The 25,217-nt window shown below is 31.5% G+C and overlaps 2 protein-coding genes across 3 annotated transcripts in view; both read right to left on the reverse strand.

The window, feature by feature from the left end:
* LOC127734782 (interferon-induced helicase C domain-containing protein 1-like) overlaps positions 1-20,705 on the reverse strand; it is a 76,473-nt gene extending 55,768 nt beyond the window's left edge. For both annotated transcript variants that reach the window (XR_007997761.1, XM_052244787.1), the window contains exon 1: positions 20,553-20,705. Coding sequence is in view for 1 of the 2 variants with exons in the window: in XM_052244787.1 (XP_052100747.1) it covers positions 20,553-20,661 (109 nt within the window). In the remaining variant the exon portion in view is untranslated. The remainder of the gene's footprint in view (positions 1-20,552) is intronic.
* Positions 1,068-10,385, reverse strand: LOC127734783 (uncharacterized). Its single transcript, XM_052244789.1, has 5 exons — positions 10,064-10,385; positions 9,295-9,564; positions 4,030-4,500; positions 2,720-2,877; positions 1,068-2,376 (listed from the first exon to the last, which is right to left on the reverse strand). The coding sequence occupies exons 1-5, from the start codon at positions 10,320-10,322 to the stop codon at positions 1,201-1,203; spliced, it is 2,334 nt and encodes a 777-aa protein (XP_052100749.1). The 5' UTR covers positions 10,323-10,385; the 3' UTR covers positions 1,068-1,200.
* Positions 20,706-25,217: the final 4,512 nt, after the last annotated feature.

Raw genomic sequence — 25,217 nt, forward strand, 5'->3', positions numbered from 1 at the left:
GGCACCACCTATGAGGATGTTTAAGGTTTCAATGCCATTTGTAATTTCCAGTCACTCAATAACAAACATTTCAGTGAGTGCTTGCACCTTATAGATGCACATAAACTTGATATTAAGGATACTTCATAAAGTAAAAGGTCTGCTTCATATCTTGATCTATTATTAGACATTGACACAGATGGACCACTTTAAACTCGAATCTATTACAAACTTGATGATTTCAGCTTTCCATCATCAATTTCCCATTTTTCAGCAGTAGCATACCCACTGTCCCATTGCTTGGCGTTTGCATATCTCAATTAATATACTATGATAGTGCATGTTCACAATATACGTGCATCATTAACTGGGGTGTGCTCCAGACACAAAAAATGCTCAAATAGAGCTTTGTGGGACAATGACTGAAACTGACTATACATTATGTTACGGGGCCCATCAAAAATTAGTTGACTCATAGGATATGTCTGTGTCGTAATTCATTTTTTATTTTCAATTATCAGAATCAAGCATGGTCGTCTGATCGGTCATTTTTTTTATTGTGTCCTTACACCATTGTGACATTTTAACTGAGTGTCTACGCTCGTGGCGTGTTTTGTATGCATATGATAGTAATGCTTACCCTGTCAACGCAACCTGTTTCTCTCTTATTTTATTTCATACGATTTCCTCTGTCAAGTTTTTTTACTTAGATTTGTATATGCCTAACTTACTTTTGAGATTTGAAAATCGGTAAACCCGCTGTAATTTGTCTTTCTCCCATCATGTTCACATCTGTGTGATTTGTAACCGGGGAATTGTACACATGTTAGACTCCCTTATTTTAAAAGGTGGTATATTGTTATCCCCTATGAGAAAAGTTTCTATGAAATCATCTCTTATGTTTTATGCGTATCATTTCAAGTAAGTAGCCATACATTTAACATGCTTTGTCAACAAATGAAATGTGTTGGTGATTTTCTGCTTTTCCTTCTGTAGCACACAGTTCACTAAGAATTTTGTGTTTCTCAGTCTTTTGTGTGTTGCATGCTGTGATGTTGTTTGCCAATCATTGAAATATATTTCTACTTAATTTCTTTGGTATATATTTTTTTAATTCCTTATCTTAAAACCCCTTTGCCTCTGAGTTTACATGCATTGTGTTCATTTTAAATTTCTAGAAGAGGCAATTACATTAATGTCTCATATATTTGAACAATTCACTTACGCATTGTGTATTACTTTGTACATCTGACCATTCACCAATGAGCATGTGCGTTCTTGTACATGTCTCACAGTAATATTCTGGATTCTGCAATTCATATTGGTCATCCTAAATCTTGTACTTATAATTTTGTTTATTTCCTCTGTCACAAAGTCGGCAATGTGTTTGTACATACCTCTCTTTATAATAGCTCTCCTACCAAATTCTAAGATCTGCATCTGAATAAAATTTGGACATGCTGTTATAAGTAATTTACTTAGTTTTGTTATCTTCTCTAACTCGAAGACAGCAGTCCCTTTGAAAAGAGCAATTACCCTTTCTGCTTGTGTTTTACCCTGTTCGGTGACACCCACTTCTGAAACTTCATACTCCCGACACAGTGAAGCAATCAAATGATTCATTAGATGTGGTGGCAAAAACCTAAATTTAAAACATATCCAAGTGGACTTTTTACAGGTATCTTCTGCCACATTAAACATTTCATAAATGTCACAACCTGGTTTTGCTTTTATCATGCAAGGTACATAATAACACATTCTTTCATCGGCAGGATATCTATCTGATTTGATTGGACGTATAATTATATCAAATTTCTCCATTCCATTCAAGATATGGTCCTTGTGTTTGTACAAAATGTTTTCTTCTTTTCTTAATATATCTTCCCAAACCATACTATGTAATTTTCCTTTAGAATGAAATTCTTTCCATCTTTTTTTATTCTTGATGCTTACAGCTCGAAATTTCTTTGCAGTCACTATGCATTTAAAAGCATTAGACAACCATTGCGTATCTAAAATAATATAATCTGGAAGATCTTGAAAATAAACCAAAGCTCTGATTTCGTGCTGAAATTTCAAAAACAAAATTAGTTCCTCATCATTCAATGGCATTGATGTTTCTGTAGAGATGTGCTTAAGTTCCTGAAAGGCAATAATTGGTATCTCCTTCTTCTTCTCTTGAAGACTTTTTTCCAGTTGCATAAATTTCAAAGGATAGTCTATATTCCATGTTCTCATCGTTCTGGCTAACTTCAAGATGTCTTGTCGTATTTTCTGGAATACACAGTTATCATCTTCTGTATTGGAAATGAACACTTCATTCCTTATATGTCCGCGTTCATCTTCAGCAATATTTTCAGTATACATCAAAATGTTCTCTCTGCATGCGTCTTCAGTCTTAAAAAAAGAAATGAAATATTTGTTTTTGCTTAGTCTTTTCAACAAGGAAGTTTACAGGTAAAATGCCTTCAAAACATTGAAATTTATTAAAACTATCATATTGTTATTTTATTTGTTGACAGAGCTCATTTTCAGGGTTGAGATTCTCATAACAAAATGTTTAAGGGTAAAACCTCTGTCACCTGGAAACATTTGTTTTTAATCAGATGACTTTTTTTATTTGATAATGTAATAGGCATAGGTAAAATGAAGGTTTGAATTTTACTAAAATAACAGAACAAAATGATCATCAATATTGAGGACGAACATTGTGATTGGCTTTCAAAAATTCTATCTTTACCTCTTCTGGCTCTGAAGTCACAGCATCTTTCCAAGTACCAACAATAACTACTGGTGGGTCAAGACCATCAGACGCACTCATGTTTTCACCACATTTTTGTTTGCCCTCTTCAAGTCTGCTGTAGCAATGTATTGAGTCTATCCATAACCGGAAAAAATCTACAAAGTACAAATAAAGTAATAGAACAATGATTTTACATCAGCATTTATCTAAATGCAATGAAGTTTTTTATGTTCTTTGTATTAGACAAGAAGATAAAATAGTTACCCTTTCATAGCAGTCAATAATATCAGGGAAGGAAATAGAATGTTTCATTATTAACGCATTATTTACAATATATGTGTCCTAAGGACATCATGCTCTACTAGCACTATCATATTTCCATGTTCAGTGAACCGCAAAATTTGGGTTAAAAAGCCTTTTATGCATTTAATTTTAACAGTTCACTTCATAATAAATACTTCATGCGATATTATTATTACCCAACAGCTATGGAAGAAAACCAAACTTCAATGTATTTAAGGGTCATAACACTTGACAGGTAAATGTGAAAACCATCATCATCTGTCTCTTATGGTTGCTTTGGTCAAGCTGTATCATCCTTATCATCCAGAAACTGGTAAATGTTGTAACCATTCACAGCAGATCTGTATTTTATGGTCGATGACATTCAGTGTTTATTTTCATCTCTAAGTTACAATGATGCATACAACATGTAGCTAAACATGATTTTCATTATACCTTCAAATAGCACCAGTAATAAATTGTTTCGTAGATTCCGAAAAGGCTACACCTGTGCAATGAAGAGCAACGCTGCGGGATAATGTATGCAAATTATATGTCATATCTGCCATAGAAATAAACAAAATACTGTCAATAACTGCCTTACAATCTTATGTCATGAAACAACACGAAACAAAATCTATGTTAGATAACTTAGCAGGAAATTAAATTTCAATAAAGAAAAATATTTCAGGTTGACTGCATACCAATTTCTATTACAAACTTGTAAAAAGCAAGAAAATGGAGTAAAACAATTAGAAGTTATTTTATGAATAAATACTGGTTTCTTCATTGTCAATGTATTTTTCTTTGTCCCAATAAACATGATATGTCCAGCTGGAGCACATGGGCTCACCTGTATTATGGATGTGATTGATACTATTTGATCTTTAGTGTGTTTTTTTTACTCTATTTTTACCCTTATTGTTTTTATATCTTTTTCATACGTGGTACTGTGAACTATCTTATTACTGCACTCTTTGCAAAGCATTTAGAAGATCTTATCACAGGTTTGGTCCTTTCATTACCTTGTGCCTCTTTTTCATCAGCCTCATTGAGTTTTGTAACAACTAGATAAATTGCATCTGGAGACAAAAAAGTTTGATGTGTGTGGTAAAATTCTTCATCTCCTGCAGAATCCCACAACAATAAGGTGGCATAATTCTCTTTGTCATGTAGATCAACTTCTGATTTTAACATGGGTTCAATATCTCTATATGCTTGTTCCAATAATAGATTTGGATGTAGTTCATGAGATGTGGTGGCAATAGGTGTAACCTGAGATTCCGTGGCTACAGGAAGTGTAAAATTAGGAATTGGCTGCAAAATTGGTACTTCGGATTCTTTTGATTCATAAACGTTTTTTATTGATGTGTTATGAGCGGCTTCATGGGGTGCTACTTCTACTGAGGATTCAATGTTTTTTTCGCTCAAGCTCTTAACTTTTTCCTGATATGGTTTTAACAGTCTTGCATGAAGGTCAGCTTCTTCATTGCTACCTGTGATAAGATAATAAAAGTACTCGTACTCAATTAATAGTTATTTTCTTTATATATTAATGTGATTAAAAGAGATAAATGATACCAAATAAGGAATATTGTTGGTTTATTATTATTCCTGTTGAAATAATTTTTGTGGATTTCAGGATGAAACATTTGTCCTTCTATTTTTTTTCTCCTTTAAAGTTTCTCTCTATCTATGACAGCTTTTTTTATTATATTCTAAAAAAAAATTAAAATTGGTAAAAAATCGTCATTTAAAAGCAATAGCTTCCAGAATGAGTCATCTGACAAATGGTATTCAACTGAGATTTTGTTTGTGGATGTTCTAAGAATTTTAAGTGATAAGGTATCAATACATCTGCTCTATATTTTCAAGAAGTTGGATTTCAAAGGTATCATTGTGTCAAAAATGACTGTTAAAAGTCCCATAACTTTGGAATGACTAACCAGAAAAATTTTTGTAAATTTATTTTGTCTTCTCACACCCAAATGGCAACACAGTGAATGATTAATTATAAAAAGTATTTAACAAAAACCTGTTAATTTTTTATCTGAATACAACTCATTATCTAGACAGTAAATGTGTAAAAGATACCGTGATAAAAAAGTGTATTTTGAGATATGTCTAATGATAAACTAGGTTCTAATTTAATCTCAATTTCCCAAAAATTAACTCCAAAAAACATTTATTTCTAGTAATAAGATTGACCAATCGGAAACCGAGATATATATAATTAATCATTCACTGCGAGATTAACATTGCCATTTGGCTGTGAGAAGACGAAATAATTTACGGTTCACCTACTTGGAAGGACTGCTACGAATGATTGCGACAACATAAATAGGAGTGTTATACACCATTTTGTAGACAATGTAATGTAAATTTACGACATAACATGTTTCAGTGGGATAGATAACCGCGGAATCGAATATAACGGATGTTGGCGAACGAATGTCATTTCTCAAAAATAGTTCGGTTATATTAAAGTTAAAGTATATAGTTGATTTTTTTCAGAGACAAGTGCCTGTGACTGAACTTGTCTGTTCTACTACTGACACTAGAGGGATCTTGTTCTTTCCATAGGTAATGTTGGTAGTATTTCCAAGGGTATTAAAATGTTGGACATTTGGTTCAAAAGATATCATTCAGAAACCTAAATTAAGTCCTAATTTCAGAATATCAATAACTGGTGTACCCTTGAAATAGTGACCTTACAATCAATAGAAGTATTCCTTCTCTTAATGAATTGATTAAACAAAGTTTGGTAAATATCCGACATATGGATTTTAAGACATTGTCTTGCAAAATAACATTATGAAAATTTCAGATTATTTAAGGCACTGTTACTTTAACTTAACCCAGAAATCAATCGGTGTCATGATTTTTTTTTTCAAAGGATTATTTCAACCTAAGGGTGGGGAGGGAAGAAAAATCATTAAAAAACCTCTTGAAACCAAAAATCTTGCCCTATGTTTCGACTATTATTTGCTGTTGACCCAGTTAACTCAAAATCAATAGGGATCTTTATAATAAAGATAATGTTTTAGATTAAAAAGAAACTGCAATGAAAACAAAAGTAATATCCTGGACTTTATTCATCTTATGATAAGCTCAGTTTCACATCAATCAAATTTTCAAATTAAAAAAAACCAAAACTATAACGATATAGGATCATGGTAAAACAGGTTCTTTGGATAAATTCAATGGTAAAAATCTAATAGCCTACAGGATATACTGAAATCTTATTAGTACATCAGTTATGTTTACTGCATACCTTCATCTTGTTGTTATCAAAATGTATTCTATTCACTGGCTTTTCCAGAGATTTTCTCGAGTTACATAGGAGTGTAAGCTGAATATGAGAATTGGTTCATTTTGATTCAGGTTTAAACACTTCATGAACAAGTGCCGGTTCATAATATGAGTCAATAATGGGCCTAACATGAAATTTGAACGAATGTTTTTCGATTTATAGTTTAAAAATTTTACATTCCCCAACTATGAGTTTAACATGAACTAAGATGGAATGTTGTTCCTTCATATATATATATATATACCGAAGAAGGCTATTTGTTAAGCCGAAATATTTGTCAACACGATTTATTAACAACATCTTCGTATAATACCATCTTATATTAGTATCGTTGTGCAAATCTCTAGACTTATATAATTTTTTTCCTTATCTGCACAGTATCGTCTATTCTAGACGATCCGGTACATAGTAAATTTGCTGGTTGGTCCTTTTTATAGACTTCTATATATATATATATATATATTAACGCCTAAAAAGTGTACACAACAACACCAATAACAAAAAAAGGAACTATAAATGTAATTATTTATAAATAATTCTGCCCAAAATACATAAAGTCAATTATCCAGGTAGACCAATTGTTTTCGCCAATGACCACCCTACAGAGAAAATACCAGAATTTATTGACTTTCATCTGAGACCACATGTGGAAAATTTACCATCCTATATACAAGACACAACACATTATCTTAAGAAAATGGAATCTTTGAACCCTCTCCCACCTGAAACGATCCTTGTCTCGCTTGATGTTACCTCCCTCTATACTAACATCCCCCATGATGATGGTATTGAAGCCTGTAGGGAAGTCTGAAACTCTCGTAACACCTTACATCCACCGACTGAATGTCTCATCCAGCTTCTAACTTTGGTATTACATGCAATAACTTCACATTCAATGGTGAACACTTTCTCCAAGTTAATGGAACAGCAATGGGAACAAAGATGGCCCCGTCTTATGCAAATATTTTTATGGGGAAATTAGAACAGAGAATTCTCAATTCTTCTCTTTATCAACCCCTCTCTTGGTTCCGATTTATCGATGATATTGACATGAAGTGGGATAATACTGAACAAGAACTAAATTTGTTCATTCAACATGCCAACGATGCCCATCCCTCAATAAAATTCACATATGAAATCTCTGACTCTAAGATCACATTTCTTGACACTACAACGCAAGTGAGGGATGGAAACATATTTACAGATCTGTATTGCAAGCCCACAGACAAACATCAATATCTATCTCCTTTGAGTTGTCACCCTAAACATTGCACCAAGAGCATTCCCTACAGCCAGGCAATACGAATAAAAAGGATTTGCTCCACCAACGATATTGCAAAAAAACGACTACAAGAACTTCGCGGTCACCTAAAACATCGGGGCTACAAAAGAAAAGACATTGATAAAGGTTTTCTCGTGCTAACAACATCAGCCGAGAAGAACTTTTACAATATAAAGTCAAAAAGGTCAACAGGAGGGTGCCTTTTGTGTTGACTTACCATCCAAAATTTGACAACTTATCTCACCTAATCCGCGAAAATTGGAAAGAAATCGAAAAACATCCTAAACTATCCAAGATCTTAACCGAGCCACCTGTACTGGCTTTCCGTAGGCCCAAAAGCCTAAAAGACTTGCTGGTGAGAGCTGATTTATCCTCTCAAGCAGGCTCTTCGTCTGTGGGCTCTTGCAAGGGTTGCGGGAACAAACGATGTCTGACTTGCAAACAAATACTGGTTACCCAGACTTTTAACAGTCACTCCACTGGTACAGAATACACCATATTTTGCAATGTTAATTGCAAGACTACAAATGTTGTGTATCTCCTACAGTGTAAATGTGGTAAACAGTATGTTGGCGAGTCAGAACAGCCGTTTCACAAACGAATGAACGGTCATCGTAGCGACTACCAATGCAAGCCAGACCTCCCTCTCAGTCGACATTTGAGATCCCCTGGCCACACTAAGGCAGATCTCAATCGACTGACCATTACAATCATTGACCACAACTCTGCTTGGTCTAGGGAGGATAGACTCACTCGGGAAAGATTTTGGATAAGAAAATTAACAACTTTGGCACCAAATGGAATAAATAAAAAGATGTAGTTCGACTCCATGCAGTGCTTCACATTTGGATTATATTACTTATTATTACAGTCTCTGTTTCTATTTCTTTACTTTACTCATCTCTAAAATCTGTTGAATATACCAATTTAAATTTCTTAATTTTTTGAGGGATGTAAAAGTGCCAAGCCACGTTCAACTAGTTAACCTTAGTCAAAATTTATTATCATATTTTAACGGCCGTTTGTTTGCGATGTTTAAATACGCAGACTCTGTTGTAACTACTCTACCGTTGTCAAATTTGAAATATTTACAAATTTAGATCGTTCAGTGCTGTTTATTTGGAATTCTTATTGACGCAATCGTTCTTGTAACATCATAACTGTCGTCACCGTTAAAGCTTTAGAATTGTGCTAGTTCATATCGCACATTATTATTTTTATTTAAAGCTTATATTTGAACTCTCTGCTGTAATTAGTCATATAACCTATGTCGTGTTTAACACATATTTAGAATTGTGAAAGCGTCTTACCTGATGTTCGGTTTGACTTTTTTATTGTATAAGTTTCAAGATTGTTATAGTTTAATTTAAGTAGACTGATATATGATTCATTCAACATCACAATCATATTTACTGATGAAGGATATCTGTTATCCGAAATATTTATAAATAATTACATTTATAGTTTTTTTTTTTTGTTATTGGTGTTGTTGTGTACACTTTTTAGGCGTTTATATAATTTATTTATTGTGTACATGTATCGTTACTCGTAACGATCCAGCGCCCTCGTGGGAAAAATCGTTGACTATTATTCAGACGTTTTATATATATATGTATATATATATATATATATATATTCACGACATTCTGGTCTATAGAATAATGAAACAATTGTGTTAAAGTTTTAATGCCTAACCATCTAACTTAATCCATATGCCATCATCCAAGTTTGCTTTACATGTTATTTTATGAATCTCGATCCCATTAGTACTGGCCACCTCTCTTATCATACTTATTTCTTCTCCAAATAGTCTCTTTAGTAGCGAAGTTTTTCCAGCTTCTTTCATTCCAACAGTAACTAAACGAATGTCCCTTTTTTTCTCAGATCCTGACTCCAATAACTTGAGGTACAAAGGAACAGAATTTTTGTCAGCCAGATAATTAATTTCAGTTGGAACTATATCCTCTAAAATGAAATATTTCCTATAATTTGAAATATTTTCACAGACAAGAAAGCAATAATCAGGATAATGTTGTACACATTGCCCAGAGAGTTATAATCATGATGATGATGAGAAATACTTATTTCGTCATTAAATTAATTTCTCAAGGTTAAAGTTAATATCAAGAAGTACAAAAGAACAATATGTATCTTCCATATGTATGGAACTACGACACAACAGCTAAAGATTGTTTTCAAAACCCTGTTAAGTGGACCTTCCATATTAACTTTTTAAGATAAAAACCATTATACAAAATTGCTAGCTAATTAGCCCGCCTAATTAGGAATTTTTTTATTTTCTAACATTACATTCAAACCTTTATCATGTTTATCAAAACATATTTAACCTCACATGATTAAAAATATGCAAAAATCTACAAAGGCATTTTTAAGAAAAACACAGAATTCAATCAATCAGATTTATATCTTTATATGTTTGACTATACAGTTTTACAAATTATACCTTCTGTCGCTGCAGGGTCCATCTTAGCTTTAACAGCTTCTTCTCCTGAATGTTTTAAAGCTTCCATAAACAAAACTGGCCAGTTATTCTTCCTTCTTCTTTGCATTCTGAAAAACAGTTCTTGAGATGCCTTATACTTTCCTTCACTACAATCTACTGATTTAACTGCCGTCAAATCGGTATCTTCAAGGCATTCATTCTGGTATAAAAACCCACATATGTTCATTGGTTCCAAATTCTCAATAATGTCTTCATTCATATAACGTATTATAAAAGCAAAATATTCCTGACAGAATTCATCTCCCCTATCTGGATATTCTTCATTGATCAAGCCATGGTCGGTGTTGTGATACACCCATTTGTTATTTAACTTCAAATGTCATGGCTAAAACTCTGATTCAGAAATCTTTTTACGTTCTGCTCGATCAAAATATTGATTTTTTCAAAGTTGGGAATCAGAATATTTTTAGACCAAAATCATTTATCCCCCCCCCCCCCCCTCTTTTAGTTAAATGGTCATTCCCTAAATGTGGTTGAAATCAAGACCTTTTTGTCAACTCTCACCGACATCTCTAGTTGGCCTATTTGGGGTGTACATGCCAATGCTTTATAAGAAAAGTATGACAAAAATTGTTCTTTTTCACTTTCTTACATGTCCCTTTTTAACTTGAAACAGAGGACTTAATATTTGGGGCTTGAAATAGTGCCCTTAACCAACTTACTGCTTTGGTAGTCATACCTGTAAATTAGTGATGTTTGCAATATTTTTAATATTGTAAAAATTGCAACAAGGTTTTTCAAAAATAAATCTTTCATTTCAAATTTATATTGCATTATTTGTACAGTATTTTCTGAAATCGCAATAACTACTTCCGAAATGTTTTTGTCTATTGTTCAACAATCGCAATAATAAATGAACACAAACATGATTTTTAAATTTGAAAAAAAATAGATAAGCAAACAAACAACACAAACTGGTGTCAGATCATGAAATAATTTCTTTTGGAAAGGTGAGCAAAATGTATTTATAAAAGACATACTGGAAAAAGACAGTAACAAACAGAAAAAAATAGTCAATTTGGTAGTGGCAGTTCTAAGAATTCTGAGGGATGATCGAGGTATCAATGCATCTATTCTATATTTTCACAAGAAGTTGGATTTCAAAGGTATCATCTTAATTACTCCCCTAACAGTACTGTTTCAATTAATTTATATTGTTTTATTTCTGTCTCATTGATTTAACACCACATACATGTATCAGCATGATCTTTTTCAAAACACTCCCTAATGTACAGATGTGCATGAATATATAGTGAAAATAACCAACTGGTTTGGAAAGAAAGTTCAGGAACTGTTGTCATTGATTCTGGTTATATATCCTGTTTCATTTTTTTGTTAAAGGGGTTTAATTGATTCATAGAATAACGCATGCCATCTGAACAAAAAGCTTTAAGGTTTTCATCTTTTGGAAAGGATCCGAAATAATAGACATAAACTATGCAATTAAAAACAGGTTTGTCATATTACTCCAACTTTGATTTCAGGGCTTTGATTCCTTTTAATTTGTATTAATCTGTTTTGATACGAAAGCAGCAAACAGTTTCGATTGAAGCAATACTTAAACGTGTTTGTTTTGTTTTTCTGTATAGTTTGCATTAATTAATACAATCATGTACTCTATAATTTGTAATTCATTTTGTGTTTTTATTCAATTGGCCACTTTCGTTGGTGATTTTAAAATTAAAACTTTTATTGATATGGCAAAACTATAACACCTCAATTGTTTGAAATAGGTATAAATAATGAAGTTTTTAATTGAAAAAAAAATAAAACAATCAGATGATTACATATAAAAGAGATCACATGATTTGCTACTTGCACATTATGGATTGTCGGTACTGACGTTGTTTATCATCTTAATTAAGTGTTATAATGTTTTATTTGTCTTTGTATATTTTCAACCTTTACTGTATAGTCCATTTTTGGTAATATACTTTTGGCGTGGCTCGGTATTTATACATCCCGCTATTGTGTTATTAGTCATTTTTGTATTCTTGTCTTATTTTTGCTCATGTAATTTGTCTATAGATTGTCTATGTGCCATTTAGTTTTTCTTTGTTGAAATAGTTATTTGTTTTATAGTGATTCAGATTATAAAACAATGTTGACTGCTGTACCCCAATTATTGACATTTTTGCCTATTATGCCTGTTTGCTTTGCTCACACATTGTTTTCAACATAATGGAATTCTATTGCGACTGTCATACAAGTGAGAGGTTTAGCTAGCTATAAAACCAGGTTTAATCCACCATTTTCTACATCAGGAAATGCCTGTACCAAGTCAGGAATATGACCGTTGTTTTTCATTCGTTTGATTTGTTTGAGCTTTTGATTTGTTTGAGATTTGATTTGTTTGAGCTTTTGATTTTGACATTTGCTAAAGGACTTTCCGTTTTGAATTTTCCTTGGAGTTCGATATTTTTTGTTATTTTACTTTTTGTAAACTTCTGTTCAATGTAGTTTAAAACACCTGCAACACTTATATAATTTTTAGTAGTATAGTTTATAATAACATATAATTATAAAGATTCTTTTTTTTTAAATAAAGATGAAAAATTAGAAAAAAGGTAACATAACAATTTTGAAATATATTTGCAGTATATATTGCTCGTGCTCTATCTATTTGAACATTGTGATTTCTGCATAAAATGATTATATTATACCATCTGTAGGTTAAGATTTAAATGGTGCATTTGATTTGTAAATTTTCGGTTTACAAATTATGAAATTGTACTAAAACTTTTCAACCACATACTACATTAATAAAATTATAAAAGGAAATTAACACAAAAATATTATTAAAACCATTAGACTATTTTCATATTACCGACTTTTGACTCCTGATTAAAACAATTTTGACAAGTTAGACATCCCGGGACTCGGTCAGGTAAAAGCAACCAAATGAATTAAAATCAAACGTTTAATTTGTGCAATTTAGGGGGAAAGTTTACTGTTTACTGTTTTCCGATGATTTTGTCGTGTATAGAAAACAGTTAATTTCCCCTCTAAATTGTAAACTTGATCTTACTTCTTTAAGTTGCTCTTACTTGACCGAGTACCTAGATTTCCTACCAAAGAGTAAGTAACCTGTCGAAAAATATAAACTCCGGGGTAAAAAGTCGGTAATATGAAAATAGTCTTTTAATAGCTGAACACATTTGAGACTATAAATAGTGAACTTATAAAAGGAACTTATGTCCATCTGAACATATGCCTGCCTGGTTGGATAATTATTAATAAAACTTAACACAGTTGTAGAACATTACCTGAGGATAGGAGGTCTACCATGAACAAAGGGGGGATAATCAAATTTAATTTCTTCAACCTAATTGTGTTCATATAAAATCTGTTCATTAATGCGTTGTTTCCAAAACTGGTATACTTTGAAGAATTGAAACGATTATTCTTTAAATATCCACCTAGAAATTATACTTAAATATGGGTTTGAAAAATTTTAAATTTAAAAGGTCTTTCTGGCTAGATTATTATTTTCAAGGCAAACATTACTGTCATAAAAGTAGAATGAGCTATAATAACTGTAAATACGAGAATAACGAGTCCCAAAAACATATTCTGCAGAGAGTGTTGACAAACAACTGAGATTTTTGTAATTGATTAATATTTTGTTCAATTTTTATCCAAACTAAAGTCATTAGCAAAAATATAAAGTTAGCAAAGTTTAATTCAGTTTGTCAAAGATTTTACATTTTAACTTAAATTGAAACTTTTTAATGAACAATTGACTAAAACCATATTGTTGACATATACACAAAGTGTGCATATGCACAAAAGAGTTAAATTCGATGATTTCTCAAAATAAATAAAAAAAAAGTATTTTAAATATGATTGTATATTTGTCTCTCTCTAGTACTTTCATGGTGAAAAATAAACAATGACAACAAAATATTAAAAAATAAACGTTCTGTATGATGAAATATACGCACACATTTTGTATTTCTCAAATTATTCCTTATTTGCTCTAAATTTGGATATACATGTATAAAAATTTTCAACATTTCGCATAAAAAAAAAACTAAAAACACAGGACAAAAAGTCACACACAAAAAGTCATGGACAAAAAGTTACGATTCAGTTTTGAAATGGTATTGACTTGAATATCTACATGTGACAGAGGTTAAAGATTTTTAAGTAGGGATCACACCTTCAGTGTTACCTATTTTAGTCAAGGCAGTTGCAAATTTTCCAGTCAAATCTTCATTGTCAGTTACTACATCTATTAGTTTTGCAACAGCTTCTTTTCGACTGATTTTTTCTTTTTCATAAATTTCTTCTTGGAGCTCACCTGAAATTAGAAAATTTGCATTCTGTATCAAATGATAGCAAGAAGACATTAAATCATTTTTGGCAATAGAAATCAACTGAAAATCAAAAACTTCCCAATATCACAATAATCATTTTTTGCCAAGCATGTGATACACCCTAAAATAATTAAGTCTTTACAGTTTTGACAGCTAATTAGAGTAATTTTGTTATCATTAATTTGTTATGTTTGTACAATTTTTTATTCTTTTTCAATAATTTTGCAATCTTTATTCACCAACATTCAATTTACAACAATCAAATTGCATGTATGGTCAAATGATCATCATACGGAGGGATTCAGTCAACAATCTATAAGGTTTATAACCGTAAGCTTTACAAAAATCCTTGCAAAATTCATTAGAGATCTTTTTTAAACATTTTAAAAATTTGGACACTTATAATTGACCATTCATATGATGCTGCTTTCGCATATATCTTACAATTTGAATCTAATTGATTCTACTTCTGCATGACATAGCAGCTAGACAGGAGAGGGTTGAGCAATCATAAACATGTTTAACACTACCACATTCTATATGTGCCTTAACGGACACAACCAACAATCCCGTCGCTGCTATTCTTTATAACGTCACATAAGTGTGACATATTGATAATAGAGTTGCAATAGAGGCTAACAAAAACAAATGCCTTTGTTTTTGTTAGCCAATAGTTTCCAAATTTACCAACGTTACGATATTGATGCCTTGACCAGAATACATTCGAAGCTGAAATCCATGCGAGCAGGACATGGAAGCACAGTATCAAGAATCTTCCAGAAATTTGACGAAATTCGGGAAAGCAGAATAAAACTTGTCAACTCTGATTAACTTTCGAAAAACATTTTAGACACTTTTATCATCCAGTTTCAAACTTAAAAGAATTGAATAATTAAGGAAAACATTTATATCTTGCTGAAAAGATCCGTAATTGTTGACTGTATTGTATATATTATCTGCCATTGTGATTTCAAATTGTTTGTTCATTAATTATTGGCTGGACACTGATGGTATTGTGCTGTGAATATTTTAGTAATATAAATTCTATGAGCTGTATTGCTTACGAATAAAGTCATCATTATTATTGAGAGGTATCAAGAGTTGCTGCGGAAATTAGATGAAGAGATTATTCAGCATTTGGACCAACAGGATATTGAGACAGATGTTGTTGGCTCAGGCGAGTTTTCATTTAATTAAGAGACAAAGTATGTCAAATAGCCAAATTTATCACAGTAGAAAACTCAACGCTGAATACAAACGACACAAGTTTTACAAATTATATTTGTGACGTTCCGCCTTATCCGGATCCTAGTTATCATTGAAGCGCAGAAAATCAGCACTACACAAATTTTCGTTCAGATTTAGCTCATATTCTTCAGTTGCCAGCGGGTTAAACAAGCTGCATAATCTTAATCTACCAACTTTCGATATTGACATTCTACAATGGCAGTCCTTCGGAGACTCGTATGAAACAGCCGTTCATACAAACCCAATACTGAATTATTTGAAGTCATTGTTACACTGACAAACTTAAATTACGAAAGAACAGTTTTGTTGCTACAACAAAGGTATGGACAAGTTCACAAAATCATACACAAGAACATGAATGCTATAATAGTTATACTGTCACCAGAATACATCTTACAGAGCTTACAGAATTGTCATGACTATATTGAAACCTGTGTAAATGGATTTTAATACATTGGTAAGACAGAGGATACTTATGGCTCATTACTAGTCCCTACCATACTGAAAAGGTTACCAAGAGAGGTCCGCATAAAGCTGACAAGATAACAAGGTTCAACCAGTTGGCAATAAACTGAACTACGCCAAGTAAAATTTTATGAAATTAACATTATTGTGGAAGGTAATCCTGCTGATATCACGGAAAATCCTACTGCTACTGCAGCATTTCATACAAATGCCAATGTACGCACAAAACAAGTCAACTAGCAGACAAATGAACGTTAAGTCGTATTTTGTCACGAAGCCGCACTGCCGTTAACTGTAGCAAAATTATTGAACACAAAGTAAGGATGCAATTGTTAAACAGATTGTTTAGGTTTTAACTGACTCGGGCATCACCTTCATCCCAGAAAAAAAACTAGCTACAGGACTGAATTTTGTCATTAATGGAAAGAAGACAGTGAGATTGTCGAGTTTGGGAATACAGAAAAACAGTAGAAAAGTCTGACATCTCAACTCTAGCATGATTAGTACCATTTACTTACTTAAAGATTCTGGAAAATTACCAATTAACGTTTTGATTGTATCATAAATAGCTGTGTGTACGCAAGTTATGTATGGCTTGAAGTTAGCCCACCAAATCTTGCATGACCCTATGTTTCAAGTTTTGGAGTTGATTATTACTGGTGGATAGTCGATGATTTATTAGTATGTGGAGAGAACTGGAGTCAAATCTAATAAAGGCAACAGTAATATACCGCTGTTCAATTGTCATAAATCGATTAAGCGAAAACGAATCCGGGTCACAAACCTAAACCAAGGGAAACACATCAACTATAAGAGGGAAACAACGGAACAACAGAAACACTGAACTGCAACAAAAACAAACGCCAACATACATAGAAACGGACTTTTTGATAACAACTGCCATAATCCTGACTTGGTACAGGACATTTAAAGAAATAAATGGTGGGTTGAACCTGGTTTTATGGCTAGCCAAACCTCCCGCTTATATGGCAATGTTAAAAATACCGCTAAAATGACAACATTACGTGAAAGGAACAGTACAAATAAACACAAGATCACTCAGGACAGAGAAATACATAAATAAATAATATAATAGTACATTACAACATGTAAACCACAGAATAACAATAAAATAAAATAGGATATCTTCAATCAGACCTCTATAAAGGATGCACTGTATATTTTGAGTATAGATGAAAGTATTATTTAGTTACAAAGACGAAAAGAATAATTTGGAGAAATTTTGGGAAGTTGAAGCTTCTGGTAAGGAGAACACTGTCAACAAAACGAAAAATGCAAGACGTATACGGAAAGAATTATGTTAGTTACCATGGAAACAGATCTGTTGCTAAGCTACATTGGAAGGAGGAACACCCTACTTAAATAGACAATAAAAGTATTGCACAACAGACAAAGGAAAATCTCATTAAGATTCTTAGAATAATAATTGTGAAGCTACACTTTTGCAGAAATACGGACAAATTATAAAATAAAAAAGAAGAAAAACATTGATTTATTGAGAGGGTTGAAATATCACTTAACACAAAGGTTCACTACATACCTTACAATCATGTGTGGTGAGACGTCAAATAAGTCAATCAGGATTGTATTTGACTGCAGCTGGAAGCTTAAACCTGTTCGTCAGAGTTTAAATGATTTTTCGATGGATCTTTCACCAAATATAAAGTCCTTAACTGGAATTCTTCTCCGATTTCGGTGTCACACTACATTCAAAATCCTTATATATTCATCTATTTTTTTCAATTTTTAGAGCTCTCTATGTTCAAATTTATGAAAACCATGTATATCCTAAATTATGTTCCGAAAGTCCCCAACAACTTAAAACATCACCCTTGTTTTCTGAAATTCTTAATTATATATTATAAAATATATTTCACATTCAGAAAAGTTTCTTTGTAAATTCATTTGCTATTTTAAGTAAACAATAACATCAAAAGGACTAATTTTGTCAGAGTAGGGCTACTTTGACATGTTCTAATTGTTAGTGGGTTAATTGGTGTTATGACACATGTAGAATGCATAAATATGCTGTGGCGCAGCTTGATATGACCACAGAGGTCGAACCATGAACAGTTGGGGCAAGTATGCACACTACATTCAAGCTTGATACAGCTCTTAATTTAGATTGTGATTAAATATTTGACACATCATAGGTTTCTGACACAGAATAAATGTGGTCAAAGAACTGAAAAAAAATGAAATTGGACTTTTACTTATTATGGTCCAATATCCAAAATCTAAATACCCGATTAAATTCAGCATATCATAAAACCCCAAGAATTAAATTTTTAATGAAATCAAACCAAGTTTAATGTGGGACCCTTTGGACCTCAATGTGGACCAATCTGATAACAGAGCCATAAATCCAAAAACTTAATACAAGGTTAGATTCAGCATATCAAAGAGCCCCATGTATTCAATTTTTTTAAGGGGTTCGCTACAACAATATATATATAGCATTCTGAAAATTAATTGAGATAGAATAACAAACAAACCTACCACGAAGTTCTTCAAAAAAATTTACAAAAAAATTTCCAATATATCATTCCCCATTAATGCAGTACTAAACTTATCCCCAAGAAATCGCATCAAAATGATGGTGGATTGAAAAGTTGATGAATACTACATGTTTTGTTTTCTTGATAAAATGTGGTAATTGCTGTATGAATGAATGAATAGTAAATACATAACACTTATTCATATTCATAAATGTGAATATTTAGTTATTTACAAATGTAAATATGTAATACAAATTTTGTGTAGTTTATATAGGAATAAAAATAAAAATTTCATAAAGAAGGTTACACAGTTAGCTGTAAAACTTAATATACGTGTATGAAGTTTTTCTTAAAAAAAATTTTTTTAACTGTCATTTATATTCTATCAATCAAGTAATTCTTTCCCTCGGTATAATTGTTCAATAGTTCTTTTGCATTTTTTTTATTGTTTGTTTATTGTTATAATTTCATGTTGCCTCTTGTGAACTCATTAATATGGATTAAGGTATAGCCATTGGTATAAAGATCGGGAGATGTGGGATAATTCGAATGAGACAACTCTCTTAAAAAATACCAAATGGAAATGAATGGAGAAAAATACTAAAAGTATAATCTATGTTGACCTGTATTTTTCTCCATCCATTTCCTTTGGGATTTTTTTTAAAATAGTAGTCTCAATTGAATATGATATTTTCTTTTCTTCATACCAATGCCTCAAAGGGTTTATATTGATGAAAAGCGAGCCTAAAATTGAGGTCATGATGGTAAATTAAGATGTTCGATTTGGTAACCTGAAAAATCGCACTTCAAAATAATGCTATTTTCCTAATGTGAGCGAGAAGCAAAAAAATGTTCACCTTAATACAAATCAACCCCCCTCCCCAACACCAACATCAAAATAAAAAAATATTGAAAAAATCATGCTATGAAATGGTTTATGCCCGATAAACTTGACGACCCTGGAATGGGTCTATCTTTACCATATGTGGGTTCTTTAAAATTCTAAAGAACTTCTGGACAATTTTAAATCTCGGTCTATTTCTGAAATTAATTCTAACATAACTTTTGATTTTTTAACCCTGTATACCAACATTCCCCATGTGAAATTATAAAATTGTTTTGAATAAACATTGAATGACAAACTTTTTTCTTATGTGACGTTTACATTTTCTGACGTCAGACACGCGAAGCAATGAATGTGGTTTTTAATTTGATAGATGCTTTTGTGCTTTTTTGTAAATAATTGTTTGTTTTGATATTGTAACACAGTGATGACTGCTGTACCCATATTTTGACTATTTTATTTATAATGTCTGTTTTGTTCACGCATCGTTGTAAATATAACGGAATTTGATAAGACTGTCGTACAAGTGAGAGGTTTAGCGCTATAAAACCAGGTTCAATCCACCATTTTCTACATTTGAAAATGCCTGTACCAAGTCAGGAATATGACAGTTGTTGTCCATTCGTTTGATGTGTTTTGTCATTTGATTTTGCATGTGATTAGGGACTTTCCGATTGAATTTTCCTCGGAGTTCAGTTTTTTTGTGATTTTACTTCTTTCTATCTGAAAAGTAACTTTGATTTGTATGGTACTAGTCCTAATAATAAATGATATTTGGTTTACATACATGACACATAAGAGGGTGGGAATGGGATACCCCACATGACGAATGACGGTAAAATAGTTGTTAAAATAACGTTAACGATAAACATTTTACCCCATTTGACGCTAACGGTAGCTACAGATTAAGATTTGACGAATGACGATAAAAAAATTAAGGCTCATTTTACGTTAACGTTAGCGAAAAAAGGACGTTTGACGCTTGACGATAAAGGGCATTCCTACGCTCATATAAGGATGGTGGTTAATGGTACCTGACAAGCCCTGTATTTCAAAAAGTACAACAGTTGGCTTTAGAAATTTTAGAAACTCTGGCAGCAGCAATTTGATTCTTTCGCGTAAATCACTTAGTGATCTCTCCATTTCTTTGTGGTATTTCCATAAATCCCTAAGGTAAATATTTACTTTCACTTCATACCCAACTATATCAGTCCTATTCAGGACCGATAACTCTATCGATAAATATTGTCGGGTATACAATGTTGTTGAAATCAGAGCAATTGTATTATATGTCTCTGTTGAAATGTATACAATAACAAATTTTTTTACACAAGTTTAACTTTATATCGATTTATTGAATGCCTGGATTTTGCTTAAAATATTGAATTAAAAAAATAAATAATAAAATCATATTCAATGAAATCTCGTTTAATTTTTTACGAAATAATACAAAATCCATTTAAATTAAAATTTGAATCAAAATATTTCTTTAAAATAATTATAGAAACATAAATATTAGTTTGATTATCTTTTAAAGCAAAAATTATTTTTTTAAAGATTTTTTTTAAAATATTCATATTTTCTTTAAGTTTATTATGATACATACTTCTTCTGGTTTGACACGGGGAAGAGAAGATATTTATTTGTACAGTTATGAAAACTTTTGTATATCACAAAATTTAAACTCTGGTAATACATGTATACACAGGATGTTTAATGTCACCTGGTTGCTTTTGGTTTGCACGTCTACCTGACAATATATTGTTATGTAACATTACATCCAAAGTCAGAGTTCACCTGTTCGTCAAGTGATGGGATTTTGAAGGTATGGAATATTTATCTATAATAATTGTTGGGATTTTTTTCTCTCTTGGGACGTAAATATTTTTTTGTTCTAAAAGGAATGTATAAATATATTTCTAAAGAAAGATAAATTATACAGAAAACAGGAAAAAAACCTTTTAAAAAAAGAAGAGAAAAAATTTTATTATAAATTTTATTGTTAACTATTTTCTGGTAACAGTATATCCTGGATATCTGTCAAAATAAAATTTTCCCGTGTCACACTTAAAATAATATTTTTTTAATCAATAAATTTTGAAATCAATCATATCGAAATATCACCAAAGAAAATAACAGAAACATCAGAGATTCTACATGAAAATTAAATTAAATCAAGGAAAGTCTTACTATACAAATCCTCGATTTGATGCAACATTTCCATATACATCATCCGCCATTTTGAAAAATCCCGAAATATTCACTTTTTTAAATCGATTTTTGACCGAAATTGCCCAGAAATTAAACTGTTTTAAATAGTATTTTTCGCCAGATATATGTTTGAATATACTTAATCGAGTTGCAAAGTTTTATTTTTATTAACGGAATTTCTTTATTTGTTATACAAGTAGACATGGGTATCGGTAATTTAGCATTGAGTCAACGGAGAAATAACGAGAAAAAGTACATGTTTTTACGATTCTCCAGTGACAGAATTTAATCAAAAATTAAACTGTTAGGACCAACATTGTTTGATAGAAATATGTTTGAACATCAAGGATTGATTTGCAAAAGTTAGAAAACGGGTCAGGTTCATGAGAAAACTCAACTTTATTGAAGCACCTATGCATTTTATATGGGGCAATATAATACAAAATGGCGGCTAGTATACGTCACAAAAGTCACGTGATGTCTGACTTAGTTGGATATGTTGTTTATATATAATTAGGCCACAACAAATGAAAATTAACAACGGGTACAATTTCCGGAATATTTGGAAATGATTAAATAATAAAAAGAAATTCTAAGGGAATCTTTTCTATAGTCTAATATTCTAGAAGTTATTCAGTGTCCTCTTACATTTTATGTATTTCTATTTTTTTGGTTTAAGTTACATCCTGTAACACAGTTGCTTAAGGGCATTAGCATACTCTATTAAATTCCCGAATCGATATTGACACAATGAATGTCATAACAGATAGACTGAAAAAAACATTCTTTATTTTTTTATTTACTTTATTAAATCATTATCTTTAATAACTGGGTCGAAAGGTAGGTATTACACGGAAAGGGTCATAAAATTGTCATCATTAACCTGTTGCAATGAATAACGTTTGGACATATATAGTCCAATATAAAACATATCACAAAGGATCATGAAGTTGTCACCAGGTACCTAATTAATACCATTTGTTCATCGTTATTTAAGTAGTCATTATTTGTTTTATTTTTTATCACTTAGTTGCATGAGAGATGTTATCTTATTTATTTAAGTACTCTTTTTTTCATGTAGTCATGGGTGTATTATACATCATTGGATAATTTCATATTTATGAATTATCCCTCTTGGCATAATAGTAAGAATGTTTATTTTCGTTATGTAACACAGCATCCGATTACATCTGGTTGCGTAACCATAGTAACGGTATTTTATCTCGGGGTTAAAACGTCCTGCTGTATACTACTTGCATCATATATAAAAAAAAAACGTTTGGTTTTTTTGTAATATCGTATGGATAAGAGCAAGAACACAATTAATAGGCGAAAATAATATTTACTAAAAAATAAGATAAAATACAAAACAAAAATGTATAGAAAAAGGAGGTCCATTCCCAAAGCGCCTGTGGTTTCGGACAAACAGACGAACGTACAAAGCCGACAACTATATACTCTCGAAATTTTTTTTTCGGAGATTTTAATAACATAATTGCTCGTATAACAGAAGTTAATGGGCACGTACATTAAAATAGATTACAAACATTTTACTTTGCATGCTTTGCTAGGTATAAATGAGTAGGTTGCTTCCCATGCATTTAAGTAATCTCTCAGTTGTCTTATTACATTTTATGTTGTCCAAACAGTATAAATTCTAATCAACTGTTTCTTTAAAATAGCAAGTATCTATCTTACCAAGCTTATTTTCTATTAGTCTTTTGTGTTTATTTTCGTTTATTACCAGGGATTATATTTTGGTATTTAAATATATCAAAGTGAAAGTATGATACCTGGAATTTCCGTCACGTATTTAAACCGTTCATACACACATTCTATTGGAGGCTCCTATGCCACTGGGGCCGCTCTTGACATGAACTAGCAATTACAAACATAACAAAACTCGCGAAATCCATGCCAAAAGTCTAAGTCCCCAGTGGTAAAGTGGCCTTCGTTCCTTTTTACAGTATAAATAAGGAAAAACTTCTATATCGTCCTTATACATATTGTAACGGGTTTTACTTGTTTTGTATCAACTTTTAATGCAAGTTTTTTGTATTTCTTTTTAGATTTTATGCTTGTTTTGCATGCTTTTAGCCTATATTGCTAATTTTTAAATTTTTTGTTGTAACATGTATTTGCGTATTGACTTTTTATTTTATGGTAGGCATTTTTGTTGTATTTTGTTTATTTTTCAGTATTTGAATCTGACACAATGTATGTTTTATGTTTTTGTCATTGATTTGTTTTCATTACCATGTTCAATGTACAGCGCCTTAGAGTAATTTTTTTTTATATAGGGCGCTTTATAAATTTTTATTATTATTATTTATTATTATTTGACAGATTTTATACATGACATAATTTAAACAAAACAGTAAAAGCGATTTTATAGATCAGTCTGCATACAGTTTTTCATTCTTTTTGGGGGTTATTAATATGCAACATAAAGATTAACAATGTCTCCAAAATGCAAGCATAAATGTATAACAAGCTTCTGGTACAGTTTTCTTGATGATTGATTAATTGTTTGTTTGCTTGTATCCAGTGGCAAATATTTAGAAAGAGTAATACTTTTAAAATAAATACATATGTATTGATTTTAAGATAACTCTTAATCTGACTGGTTATGGAGCAACAATTTTATTTTTAGGAGAGTGTCACAGTTGTGATTCGGTATATCGAGAAAAATACCGGATCGTTAAAGAATAAGTAGTAATTGTCAAGTATTGCGATTGGATCGTGTATTGCTGCTGGTGTACTGTGTGATGGCTTTGGTACCTTTTGAAGGATCTGGTATCGGATCGTGAATGCAATTCAACTCCAGTACCTATCGAAAGCCGCCAAAATCAGAAAAAAAGAAACTTGTCCTTCAAAATAGTTTAACATTTTGGTCAGTTTCTAAGGAAAATAACATCCTAAAAGTTCACCGTTTTTTCAAAATATCAAAAAGCAGATTTCTCATCAACATTTCAAAAAACAAAAAATTAAAACAAAGTTTTTATTTTCTCGTTTGAATTGTTTTACATTTGTCATCTCGGCCGTGAGTTGTTTTGATTGGCAGTTTAACTACCATTAACCATTATTGTAGTAAATTGATGACTTCCTTAGCACTAAATAGTTACAACAAATATATTTAAGTTTTCACTCATTTTAATCATTATAATTGAAATTTCTGGAAAAAGGTGCTGTTTATAAAAAAAAAGCTAATAATATTATTAAAGTGCTTTTTATACATGACTGTTAATCTCTCTTCTAAACGTTGTTATTTTTTTACATTATTTTATTAATCAGATGACATAAAATGCAATAATGCTGACATCTTGAAAACTGTCCTTGACCTTTGACCTGAATTGAAGGAAATTGCACCGTACGTCGATTGTTTTACGACCGGGCAAAACAAGTACAGATAATAAGCTCTCGAATGATACATAATATAGGCGTGTGTTAGGTACGTGCATTAAAATGAAATGTTATGGTTAATGTCA

This window comes from Mytilus californianus, unplaced genomic scaffold, assembly GCF_021869535.1.
Source record: "Mytilus californianus isolate M0D057914Y unplaced genomic scaffold, xbMytCali1.0.p SCAF_3, whole genome shotgun sequence".
Classification (NCBI taxonomy): Eukaryota; Metazoa; Mollusca; class Bivalvia; order Mytilida; family Mytilidae; genus Mytilus; species Mytilus californianus.